This window comes from Tiliqua scincoides, chromosome 3 (genome assembly GCF_035046505.1).
Source record: "Tiliqua scincoides isolate rTilSci1 chromosome 3, rTilSci1.hap2, whole genome shotgun sequence".
NCBI classification, from domain to species: domain Eukaryota; kingdom Metazoa; phylum Chordata; class Lepidosauria; order Squamata; family Scincidae; genus Tiliqua; species Tiliqua scincoides.
In genome coordinates, this window is record NC_089823.1 from 164,879,168 (window position 1) to 164,892,387 (window position 13,220).

The following is a 13,220-nucleotide window of genomic DNA, read 5'->3' on the forward strand; positions in this document are numbered from 1 at the left end:
AATGTAAGGGCAAGGATGCCATCTCATCTCAGTTATATTTAGCTATGGTGGGAATTAAATAGATAAATTTAGAGAGGGAGGTAAACACCAGGGAGAAGGAGGAGGAACCACAGTTGGCTTTTCTCCTGTTGCAACAAGCGTATTAAAGGTAATTGCCTTTCTCAGGCTGACTGGTCTGGCAACCCCGCTGCCATTATCTGTTTCAGATGCATGTCAGGAGCACAAGGGCATGAGCAAGTGCCACGCATATTTTAGTGAACAGCAAGGTATCAGATTTCCGTGTTTATGCTTGCATCTATATTTATTAGGTTTACATATACAGCAGCTATAATCCTGTGAGGAATCACAACTTAGCTACTTTAATCCTTTAGGGCAGTAGTTCTCAAACTCTCTGGGAGTCTGAGAACCGGGGGTAAGTGCTTGTGGGAACTGGGATGGGGTAGTGGCGCAGCTAATGATCATGTAGCACAGTGCCAAGCTCAAAATATTGCCCCAGAAGTGACATCACAACCAGAAGTGACGTCACATACGGGCTTTTTAAAAAGTGAAAACTGGGAGGAACCCACCTCGTCAAGCACAGCAGCTCACCACCCACTTGCTCTGCTGCCTCGGTGGCACAGCTTAGGCATCTATTTGCTACCTGTGGTCAAAGAAGATTTGAAGTCTCTCCCAGACAAAATCAGATTTAATTAAGTAAATAAATGGAAAGTGTGTCCCTGATTGGTTCAACACACTGTGCTGGGGTGAAGAGGGATGGTTATTCTCCCCCTGCTAAATATAAGAGGGGCACCACTTGAAAAAACTGCCTTTTTACCTAGTTAGCAGGGGTAACTATATTATGATACATGGAAATGAGAGCTGACATATTAACATCTTATTGGTTTCATACTTTATCATGATAACATGTCAATAACATAATAACATGTCATTGGCTCTCAGAACAATCAGTCTCATAGGTCATTTTTGAGTTAAGCAAGTCCACTTTTTGTTCCATAAGGCAGTTGTGTTTTCATTTTCTGGTTAATTGGTCATACCTTTTGATAGAATACAGATATTCCAATTCAGTTTGTTTCATTGCATTCTGCATTAAATTACCTTTCCAATGATATATAACAGGATGGTATTATTCATACATACCAAGATTTTCACAATTTTGGTCACTAGTGTCAAGCTCAGCTTGTTGCCCCCCTAAAACTTGATGCCCGGTGCTACTGCTACCCCCTGCACCCCCTTAGCTACACCACTGGATGGGGGGATGTCCCAACAGTGCTGCAGTGATGGTGGCACCACGGGCGCCCACAGCATTTCAACATACCTGAGAGACTGTGCAGCCTCCTGGAGGCTCGCAGCTCCCTCCACAAGCCTCCCCTCTACTGCAGTGGGCTCCGATCTGCAGTCAGAGCCCACTTCCAGTTTCGAGCTCTGTGCTCTGTGAGTTCCAACCACAAACCAGGTTCTGACTGCAGATCTGAACCCACTGTAGCGGAGGAGAAGCTCGTGGAGGGGGCTGCAAGCCTCTAGGACCCTCTGGGAGGCTGCATAGTTCCCCCCAGGTATGTTGAAATGATGCTGGGCACCCACGGCGCCACAACTGCCGCAGTGCCATCAGGACACTCATTTGTGGGTCACTCCCCTTAAGGGGAAAGTGGCTGTTTTCGGTTCTAGTTGAGAACCACTGCCTTAGGGCATTTTGGAGGGAAAAACTTAGAATCAGAGAGTAATTGTTCCTAGAGAACTGAGTCTTAAAATATGAAATGGATCAGCAAAGACGGTTTTTGCCAAATGATGTTTCTAATGTTGCTGAACATTTCTCTTTTCTAAGCTGATCTCTGCAGTTTAATCTTATTGCTTCTCATTGTCTGATTATGAGGGCTCCATATTCATTGAGTTATGGCCCCATCCTATATCCTGCCAGCCCAGAGCATGCAGTACTGCCAACAGAGCTTCCTAATGTGCAATTATTACATAGAAAATGTCTAATACCACATGGCTTTTTGCATGTTTGGTCTAGGCTCAATCCCTTTCCTAATTATTCCTAGCATTGAATTTGCTCTGTCCTCAGCTATTGCACACCAGGTTGATGTTTTCATTAACCACCACAACTCCAAGATCCCTTTTGTGGTTTGTCATTGGCAGCTCAGACTTCATCAGTAGACTTCATATGACCATGAGATTTTTTAATCCCAGTGTACAGCACATTAGACTTATTGAAATTGAACCACTTTTTCCATTTGGCTGCCCATTCACCCAGTTTGAGGAGGTCATTTTGAAACATTTCACAACCTTCTTTGGTTTTTTATAATCCTGAATAGTTTTGTGTCATCTGCAAATTTGGCCACCACAGTGTGCCCCAATATACGTCCATTCGTGATTATCTTTTTTTTTTTTTTTTTAATTTTTGATCATCTGTGAACAAGTTAAAAAAAAAACATGGGAAGAGAGAGAAAGGGGGAGTGATACTTGCAACAGAGGGCTAATTTGGATAATCTTTGCAGTAACCCAGAACTGTCGGTTTTCCTCCACCTCCAACAGGAGTTGAATATGGTGATCACATAGTACGCTGGGTCTTTGCACTGAGAAATAATCTTCTACCTTAATAACCTTAGTGCAGCATGTGAAACTAGCAATTATTCATTTTACCATGAACTACTGAGTGAGGCATATTATAATGAATTACAGATTGAGTAACTCAGGTTCTCAATATAAACTTTGCTTCTCGTTTTATATGGAGCACTCGGGACTTCCATTAAATGTAGTTTTCTCTCTTCCCTTAGACAGTTTTTAAAGTGTTATAATCCATTTCCTCAGACTAGAAAATATTTTAAATAGCAGGAACCCAATGGTAAGAATAAGCAGAGATTTCCAATGCGTTTCTCTGAACAAAGAAATGAGGCATATTTCTTAATTTTTTTTTAAATGTATAAACTACATGGTAACAGACCAGATTCACTTCCTCAAGATACATGATATTTGGGAACATTTATATGCAGAGCTGGGCATGCTGGAGTGAATTTCTTGCACTGATGGCCACTGGGCAATTGCCCAACAATTGTGCTGGATGACTCTCTGTCCAGATTCTAGAGCACTGGCTCAGTCCTTCCAGCTATGCTGAAAGATGGCCAAAAATCCAGATATAATAACTGCAGTCATCAAGCCTATTATCTTGGAGTAGACATGCTGGCTATGACTGGTTCTAGTTAGTAATTTAACTAGGTTCCAGCTAGTGAAAGACAGTATTCTATACATGATTGCCCAAGTTCATTTTCTTTGAAAGCAAACAAGAATAAGGAACATTTGTGTCCCATGGAGGAAAGGAAGTTCATTGTTGGATCTACTAACAACAGAAAACTGACACAAAATCAAAACAGATATTCAAAGTAGGCTAGCTGCAATTGTAAAATTATATTTACAATCCAGTGGTCAAAAATCTACATTCAGTGCAGAATTATGAGATAAGGTTATCTACATTTAAATATTAAAAAAGGTGGCAGTGAAAAAATATTTATTTTCTAGCAGGTAACCAGAACTTTGCTCTCCAAAATATATCAGAAGTCACTAAGGAGACAAGCATGTGTTCATTAATTGGGCTCCAGGATTAACAGCCCAATCCTACCTCCCATGTAGGGATGCAGTGGTGCCAACACTGAGTCCTGCAGGAGTGTTTTGGCCTTTCCTCAGGGAAAGCCCCTGCTGGCCTGGTGGGTAGATGTGAATTTGCACCAGTGATATCGCTAGCGCAGTGATATTAACCTTTTTCATCTCACAGCACACTGACAAGGAGCTAAAATGGTGAAGGCACACCATTAATTTTTTTACAATTTACAAGGCACACCATGCTGCTAGTGGGGGGCTATATCCCTCATTGGCCCTACTAATAAATGACCACCCCCCACTTTCCGCGGCACACCTGCAGACCATTCGCGGCACACTAATGTGCCATGGCACATGGTTGAAAATAATTGTGCTAGCGCAAGTCCACGTTGACCTATGAAGGTGGATTGGGCCCATGAAGGGGGTTAGGATTCAGTGCCTACCACTGCTGCCAAACCTGCCCCCTTTGTGAACCCAGTCTGCCAACCCTTTGCCCCATCCTGCCTCCTCCACCATCCTAAGTTTTTTGGCAGGCCTTCTACTTGTACTGAAGCATGTGAGGATGCTCCAGCCTCCCTGTTGGCACTCCTGCAACACACTCTGTATGCTCTCAGAATATGTTCTTCAAGTGCCTTATTGCCAACCTATCCCTACCAGTTTATCCCTACAACCAGCAAGTAGCCTAGTAGGACTGAGCTGTAATTTTCACAAATGATTAGATTGCCTGCTACTCTCCCATGGTAATGCACAACAGGTACATGGAAATGTTTTGTCAAGAAAAGAAATGTGAATATTTCCTGCTGAAAGAAATCTATCAAAACCCACCAACACATTCCTGCCACTGCATGATTTATTATTTACACTGCAGGTTGATCTAAAAGTATTAGTTTCCACTGCTGAATAATATGTCTTGTTAGTTACATTCTGGCACAGGCTAGAAGGTCAGTAGCTTCAGTGATTTAGGGTGCAATCCTAACCCCTTAAATCAGTGCTTTCCGGCACTGGCATAGTGGTTCCAATGGGACATGTGCTGCATCCTGCAGTTGGGTGTCACTCACAGAGGCCTCCTCAAAGTAAGGGAATGTTTGTTTCCTTACCTCAGAGCTGCATTGCCCTTATGTCACTGCTGGAAAGCCCTGACATAAGGGGTTAGGATTGCACCCTTAGTTACCACACCAAAATGCGTGAATTTTTTTACATCCTTTAGTCCCAAACACACACACAAACACATAAAATATGTCTCTTTCTGAACTGCATTCTTTCTTGTCTTTTCAATGAATGTGATTTTAAACATACTATCTATGGGCAGCAAACCAGTCTGTTTAGGTAAAGGGGGTGTGATGGAGTGGCCAGGTGACTTTCTCTCCTTTAACCCTGTCTTCTTGTTGGCATTCTTCAGTCTCGGAAGACTATGGTATCGCACTCTGAATAGTGTTCTGGAACAGAGTGTCCTCTGCAGTGCGCGAAGCCTGGGTAAAGCAGATATGGAGGATAGACTGTTACCCATGCAGAAAATCCCCCCCTCCACATCGCTGAAATGATCCAATGGAAAGGCAGAAGCCAATACGGTTGGTTCCAGCGGCGTTGCAGGAGTTGCCAGAATGTGACTGTGTTCAGCCATGAACTGCCTCAGGGACTCCGGCTCCGGATTTTGCCTCGAGGTTGACTCCTGAAGCCTTTTCCATAACTGGGTGTAGCCACAAGGCAGTGGAGGTTTGGGATCAGAGTTAACCCTGTAACTTGATGATATCATCAAACCCACCTTATTAAGTCCAAGCACTAGGATGTTCTGTGTATTCTTGCCTATCTTTTGGGAATCCAATGCTGGAATCCAGAAGATGTCTACTTGCTCTCTAGTAAGTGTAGGAAGCAAGGATTCCTAGGAAAATGTGATTTGTGAGCCATAGCCAGATGTGTCCAGAAATTCTTTTTGCTTTGTTTGCTCTTTTCCTCAAAGCCAAGCTGTAAACATTGGCTTCAGATGTAATACATTTGGGGAAGGCACTTTGGGCTTTGTTCTTCAGTAGCAGTCCAGTTCCATCTCCTGGGTGCTTCTGATTATTGCATCCTTTTCATCAAGCTTTTGCGCTATGCCCCAGCTCCCCTGGGGGCTGGGGATAAGAATAGGCCCTCAGTTTGGCTGTACTTGTCGTAAGAGGCGACTGAACAGCCACCGGGTAGATGGGACTCGTCAGCCTGGGAAGGCAGCTCATCTGAGAGAAGGAAAACTCTGATCCCAAACCTCCACTGCCTTGTGGCTACATCCAGTTTTGGAAAAGGCTTCAGGAGTCAACCTCGAAGCAAAATCCGGAGCCGGAGTCCCTGAGGCAGTTCATGGCTGAACACAGTCATGTTCTGGCAACTCCTGCGACGCCGCTGGAACCAACCGTATTGGCCTCTGCCTTTCCATTGGACAATTTCAGTGATGTGGAGAGGGGGGATTTGCTGCATGGGTAACAGCCTATCCTCCATACCTACTTTACCCAGGCTTTGCGTACTGGAGAGGACACTGTTCCAGAGCCACCATTCAGAGCGCGATACCATAGTCTTCCGAGACTAAAGGATGCCAACAATTTGCGCTATGTCCCTGCAGCCACAATTCAGGCATTTCCACCAGCCCGCTTGTACTTTTTTTCTATGCCACCTTTTGTTTAATTTTTTTAAACCCATTTTTGTCTAACCCACAGATGTAGACATTTGGTCCCTGTTGCATATATGCAACGCTGGGCAGAAATGGCTTAATTTGAATTTTTAATAAGCTAGTTACATCTTTGCTTGCTAGTCCATATTCACAGGAAATTCAGTGAGTTGTCATGTCTGACCTCTCACAGACACTACTGTGGTTTTGCTGTTTAATAAGAACCCCTGGGGTTCAGTGCCATCTTGGGAGGGGGTTTTCCCAGTCTGCCTGGTCTCTGTTGTCTGGGATGGAGGCATTGGAGGATAAAAAACAACCAGGTTCTCTCCCCATACAGCTGCTGATCCAGGCAGGCAGCAGGAAGGCATGTGTGACCATTAACCACTAGGCACTACAACTTTCAGTCAGGCTACCTTTTTCCGTTGCCCTTCCCTGACAATTTTTGTGTGACTTCTGAAAAGAAACTTACTCAGATTTGAAAATATATCCATAATCTCCAGAAACACAGGAATGGTTATATTTTAACTCTGATCTGAAATGAAGGATATTCAAGTTTAATTGCACAAAAACAACCCAGAAATCATACAAATTATCATCCTTACCTGAGCAATGGCTGTTTTGGATAAGAAGGCTGGTCACTGTTTTGGGAGGTTTGAGGCTTTTTTGTGACTTGCTTATAAATATTCCTTGCAGTCACTCCAATCCACAACATAGTAGAGAGAGTAGAATAATGCAATACTATTCCAACCTAGAATAAATGGGGACAATGAACAAGAATGGAGGTTAGTAAAATTAGTGCAAGGAAATTAAAATGAATTAAAAGCAGGTGCCTTCTCTGACTTGGTGCTAATAAAGACAAATATCTGAGAAAACAAGCAGTATTTTAAAAAAAAGAAAGAAAGAAAATAAAAAAAAACAGAGCACACAAAATCTCTAAGCTTTCTTAGGCTTAAGAGCTTGCTATCGTTATCTTTTTTATCCTTCTTAAATTAGAGTACAGCAAGTTATAAGCTTTTGAGTTACAAACATAAAAGAATTAACCTTCACTCAAACTGTTTGGATTGCAAGGGTATGAAGAATTACAGTGCCATCCCATGCATGTTTGCACCAAATTAAATCCCAGTGTGTTCAATGGGACTTATTCCCAGGTGTGTGTGTAGGGTTGCGGCCTAACATGAATCTACACAGGTACTTGTGCTTCCAGTTTCCAGAAGTTCTATTTAGGGTTGGGAATAAATCATGCCCTTCCTACAGCCATGTCTCAATCCACATGTGATTATTGGGTTGGGTGGATACAGAAAACCATAGGATATACTCATGATAAAGGAATCAACCATTTGTGGTAGATAGTGGGTTTTAGATCCAATCAATACATGATAGTGAAAACTTTTCCCCTTCATAGCTGCAGTTCATGTCTAAATTTAAGCTTCTAGATTTCAACTTGAATTGATTCACTAAGCTTTGCTGGCAAATGGATAATGGACCTGCTACTGTTTTGCTAATTATGCTGCATGTAACAGAACTTAAATGTATAGGGTCAATGAAAAGGCAACCTCCTTCTGTAGCAGTATACTATTAACAATCAATTTAGCCTGGCATAGAGATTGTAATGGCACATCCTTAATCTTTCTCAGACCCACACAAGAGTGGCCTACAGCCTGAAAAGGTACATATACAACTCAGTTTATTGCATATTTTTCCCCCACTCTCACCATGATGTGCTTAAAAAACAGCAATAAAAATACAATGGTTTTGTATTTACATTAATGTTTTATTTTAAAATAGTCCGTGGAATTCCATATCAGTGACCCAGTGGTATCCTTCTGGGACATTTGGCTGGGCCGGGGAGGGGCGGCGGCGGCAGTGTTCTGCAGTGCTTAGAGTCTTTCCTGGCTGTCAGGTCCAAGAAAGTATCATGGTATAATCCTGTAACTTGTTGTCTTTTTTGGCACCATGGTCGTTGGTGGATGAGGTGCTTCAGGGTTCCATCTGGTCCACTATGTTATTTAATAGCTATATGAATCTGTTGGGAGAGTTCATTCTAAAATTGGGAGTATTAAGACTGGAATGACATGCTACCCCAAATATGTGGTCGTTTCCCAAAAAGTTGCCTCACTCACGTCCTAAGTACAAAGTCCATAACACCATGTTGTATGTTCTCATCCCCGCTTCATATCATTGCCTGCTGCTGGCAGGGAAACGTACAATGCTGTGGTAGTACAACAGAATTTTAATTGCAGTAACCGTTACAACGGAAGGAAAAAAATAAGGCACATAGCTGCTGATTTTGGCAGTGCCCATGTGTTTCAGGAAATGTGTTAATTTCAAGTGTCTCCCTGGTTATTGTTATTGATAAAACATTATTATGTGTTGTTCAGCGCAATCCTATTCATATTTACTCAGAGGTAACTCCAACTGTTGCTAATGGGAATTATGCCCATAGAAACATGCTTAGATTTGCAGTTTAAAGAAATTTGCTGCTCTTAAATCCTAAATTCTGTGGGCATATATTCTGGTGAGGTCCCAGTTTCCTGAATGATGAGAATGGCAATCATGATCATTCCTAGAACTTCTATACCACATTCTGTGTTACACAAGAATAAATTGCAGAGGTTACAACGATAAATAAGGGGGCAATTCTAAAGTATCCTTGGGTCAGCACAAGTCCCTTGTGCCGGCCCAGGAAGGTCACAAACGTGCCATAAAGCACATTTGTGCCTCCTCAGGAGCAAGCTGCGCCAGCGCACAGAGGTGCACTGGAGCACAGAGGCTGCATCCAGCCTCCGTGGCGGCTTGCCCTACATAGGTTGCATTGGCTGAGCTCAGCCAATGTAGGGTTCTGGGAAAGGGCGGGGAGGAGGCGGGAGGGAGGTGTTTCAGAGCAGTGGGAGGGTAGCCAGATGGCGGTCCAGGGAACGGGCAGGCAGGGAACAGGAGGTAGGGCTGGGACCCGACTGTTATGCCAGATCCCAATCCCGTTCTACAAGCAGCGCATGTGACATCCAAGATGACCCTCCCTTAAGGGCCGTGTAATCAGTTTATTGCCTTTAGGGTAATCAAGTGGCCATAAACCCATATAACCACCTAACACCCCTCAGGTCTTTTCCAATTTCAGTTACCAATTGCTCCGTAAGAGCTTCCAATCCTGGTAGCCAGGCCAAATTTGGGGAACCCTCCCCTGAACCTTGCTCCAGCCTGAGCTCCCTTGGACTCGGCTTGAAACCAGGAGCAGGCTCCTTGTACTGGGTCTTCAGGTTCCACCCAGTCACACTGGATTAACTCCCACAACCAGTCCCCTTTGCTTCACCAGTCCAAATAATCCATTCAGTTGTAATAGATAGGATTTATTGAATATAGATTTAAGAATAGTTATACAGACAGCACTGCACCAGTCAAAGGTTTCAGAATTTAGGATAGAACATATCAGTACAATACAATACACAGCACTAATAAAACAATAAAGAGATAACTCCTAACTCTAACTATCACTCACCAAAGTCTTAGGTTTCCAAAGTCCAGTCTAACCCATCCTTGCGGCAGTCAAGGTCAGAAAGTCAAAGCTCAGACCCCCTTAGCCAGAGGCAAAGCTAGAACAAAGGAAAAGTCTTTTCCTTCACCTTTATAGGTCTCCTGACCCACCCACCAATCAGAACTCGGTTTCAGCCGAACATTCTAGGGGTGGCTTTCTTACTCATGGTAAGTAAGAAGTTCCCAACCTGAGAAGTTCACAGCTGTACCTTGTTGTTAATCAAGTTGGCCTTGGAGCCAACTTGGTAGTTTGGTATGGTATCTGAGGGCCCTGTGAAGCGGCCTCCTCCACAGTTCTCCCAGACCTGGTATGCACGAATTAGAAGTTGGTTACAGCTGGGGCCTTGTACTCGGGCCTAGCAGCATGGCTACAAGCAGGAACTTTCCTTGTTCAGATGTTACTTGCTCATCAGTATACACTTTTCTGTCACAGCGTGGAGTGGCATCAAGCTGCTCTGCTCTCCTTGGACTTATTCCACCTCTGTAGGTGGTGCAAGTCCAAGGAGACCTATTGGGGCTGTGGTGGCTTATCCGGGAGTAAGAGTTTCTCCTTACCTCTGGCTGAGCAACTTTGGGTTCCTATCTTATGCTGGATACAGCGCAGGCCTCTTGCTATAACTGTATTAACCTTTATGCAAACAGGATCATATTTCAAGTATACCATCAACAATTTCAAGAGCTCAACAACTGCAGAATTGTAATGCCTGCCATTTATTACTATTGATACTAAAATTGGAATTTTAGTTAAACTGTAGTGTTTTTTTCTATTTGCAAAGCCTTCAACAGATAATATGAAATGAGTTTATGTGTAGGTCAAAATAAGTCTGGTTTTAGGAAGTGGTACCAGCGGTGTTGCTGGGGGGGGGGTGAGAGGTACAGGGCACACCAAGTGATGCGCGCGGGGGGGGGGAATAACATAACTACTGGCCAAAATGTTTAAAATCTTGGTATTTTCAAATAATACCATCATGTTATATAACAATCAATGTGTAATTTCATGCAGAATGCAATGAAACAAACACCACTGAAATATCTCTACTCTATCAATAGTTGTAGCCAAAAACAGAACAAGGGCGTGGCAATGGTACATTCGTGTGCCCGCTGCCTGAACCTTGCCCTGCCCACTGCATAGGAAGAGGTTCATCAGGACAGGAGGTCTGGTCTAGAGGGTAGAGCCTCCGTTAGCCCGAAGATAACATCGGAAGGTCGCCGGTTCGAGGCCACTGGCAGCTCCCTGAACGGCGAGACCTTGAAGCAGCTGACAAGCCGAGCTGAGTTATTCCATCTGCTCTTTGGTGTGAGCGAAGAAACATCTTGGCTGGCTTCCATGTGAGAGAGGAAGGAGCTGCTTGTCAGCCTGCGTGGGAGGCAACTGAAGGCCAGAAGTGAGACCAGACCCGGAAGATCCATCTGAAATGTTGTGTGGTTCTTGAAAGAGAGAACCTCTATGTTTGTAAAAATCCCCTTGACGGATTTAGAAACGCCTGCCTATGTAAACCGCCTTGAATAAAGTCAAAGGAGTAATCCAATGACCAGAAAGGCAGTATATAAGTACCTAGTTAATATTATTGTTATCATACGGGTGACATGCTGGCCTCTCGCCAGCAAATCCTAGTGATGCCACTGAGTGGTACATTGGTATAAATCAGGTATTTGAAGAATACAGATGATTGCCCATCAAAAATGCACGGGGATCTTTACTCTGCTAAACAAGTGGTCAGTTTCTTCCCAATTTGTGAAGCGGGTATTTTGGAAAAACTTAAGACTGGAGTAGGGAAGGGGGAAGGGCAGCAACAGGGGCAAAGGGTGGTAGATTGGGCCTGGGAGAGGGGGTGGGATCAGTGGCACCAGGACACACGATACCCTATCCCTCTTTTGGGACCTGATCTGCCAACATGAAAACTCAGATTTCTACCAGTGATACTGCTGTCGCAGGACTGCGTTGACCCATAGCAGCTACTGGGGTTATCTCGGCGCACAGGAACAAATGTTCCCTTACCTCAAGAAGATCTTTAGCAACCAAAATTCCCACACAGGATGCAGCATAGGCCGTGCCAGCACTACTGCATCAGAGGGGGAATTTAGTTAGGATTGGACTGTCAAAGTACCTATAATGGACCGAAGTATTTGGTTTTTGTTTTCACTGAGCTTAACATGCTAAACAGGGGGAAGGCACAATTTCCACTGAAGCTGTTGCTTGAGGTAAGAGGTTACCTCTTGAGGTAAGAGGTACAGGTCCAGCCTTGTTATACGCGGATTTTTTATACATGGATTTTACTCAACACGAATAGCCCGTGCAAATGAGAAGGAATGTGCTGATCCCCGGAGAAGGGGAAAAATGCACCCCTTTCAAATCACAGTTTAAAAAACTGCTTTTTACTGTTGCAGAGAGACATCATACAAGTGATTACAGGTATAGCCCAAGTATCCACAGATTTTTCTATCTCAAAGCTGATGAGAAGGGCCCTTTAAATTCAAGGAAAACAGTTGTTTAATAATGCCAGAGAGGGCAGCTCTCTGTTGTCAAATTCATCAGTCATTCTCTCTGCAGGCTTCACTCCTCTCCCCCCCCCCCCCAGCACATGAAAGAAGGCTAAATGGCAGCAAATATCGCCTTCTCCATTCTTTCCCCCCCCCCCCCGGCTGGGGCTCCTGATGAAGGGAGGGATTGCTGCTCCTAGTGAGGCCTAAGCTCCTAGACTGATTGACCCTGTGAGCATTACAAAGGTCAGCAAGGCTGTTTCTAAATCACCAGAGCAAAGAAACTTTGTTTTTTAAATTGAATTGCTTTAGTGCATTTTTTGCCATCCATGTGAGTTCTTGGAACCCTCTCGAATAATGAGACTCAATCTGTACTATAAACTGGCAGACATTACCAATTCTGTAGCTAATACTGTCTAGATCTAGTTGATGTACAGCTTTCAACAGCAAGGGAACGGAATAATGAGCAGCACTTCAACTAGGAAAGATTTGAACACTATATTAAGGGCCCAGACGGTGATGCGGCCCTGTCAATTTCTGGGTGAGTTTTGCAGGATTATTCTTATATTAAATCACTGAAGCAGGAAGTTGATGCTTAGGACAAATACTACATTCTCATATTAACAGATATCAGGTACAATATCCATTAGAACTAACAAGAATTCTAATAAGATGGCACAACAAAATACATTTTCCATTGATGTAGCACTGGCTTTTCGCTAAGCCTTTGGGTCATGCTTTCAAAGGGCAGCTTTAGTTGCAGGGATGAATGCACACCATCAAGAGAGATCGTAAACAGCAGATAGGTACTTGGAATTCATTGACTAAATGGAATTCATTGCCACAAGATGTGAACTGAAAGGGAACTGAACAAATCATGGAGGATGCAATCAACAGCGATTAGCCATGATACTAAACAGTTTCTTGGTTTGTAGGCAATATGCTGGGGGCAAATTGAGCAGAGGGCTGTTGCCTCCCTGCC

The 13,220-nt window shown here is 43.7% G+C and overlaps 1 protein-coding gene across 1 annotated transcript in view; it reads right to left on the reverse strand.

Annotated features, from left to right (window-relative positions):
- Positions 1-13,220, reverse strand: part of ADGRA1 (adhesion G protein-coupled receptor A1) — a 391,892-nt gene that overhangs the window by 38,745 nt on the left and 339,927 nt on the right. Inside the window, exon 17 of the mRNA XM_066621619.1 lies at positions 6,832-6,977. Within this exon, the coding sequence (XP_066477716.1) occupies positions 6,832-6,977 (146 nt within the window). The remainder of the gene's footprint in view (positions 1-6,831; positions 6,978-13,220) is intronic.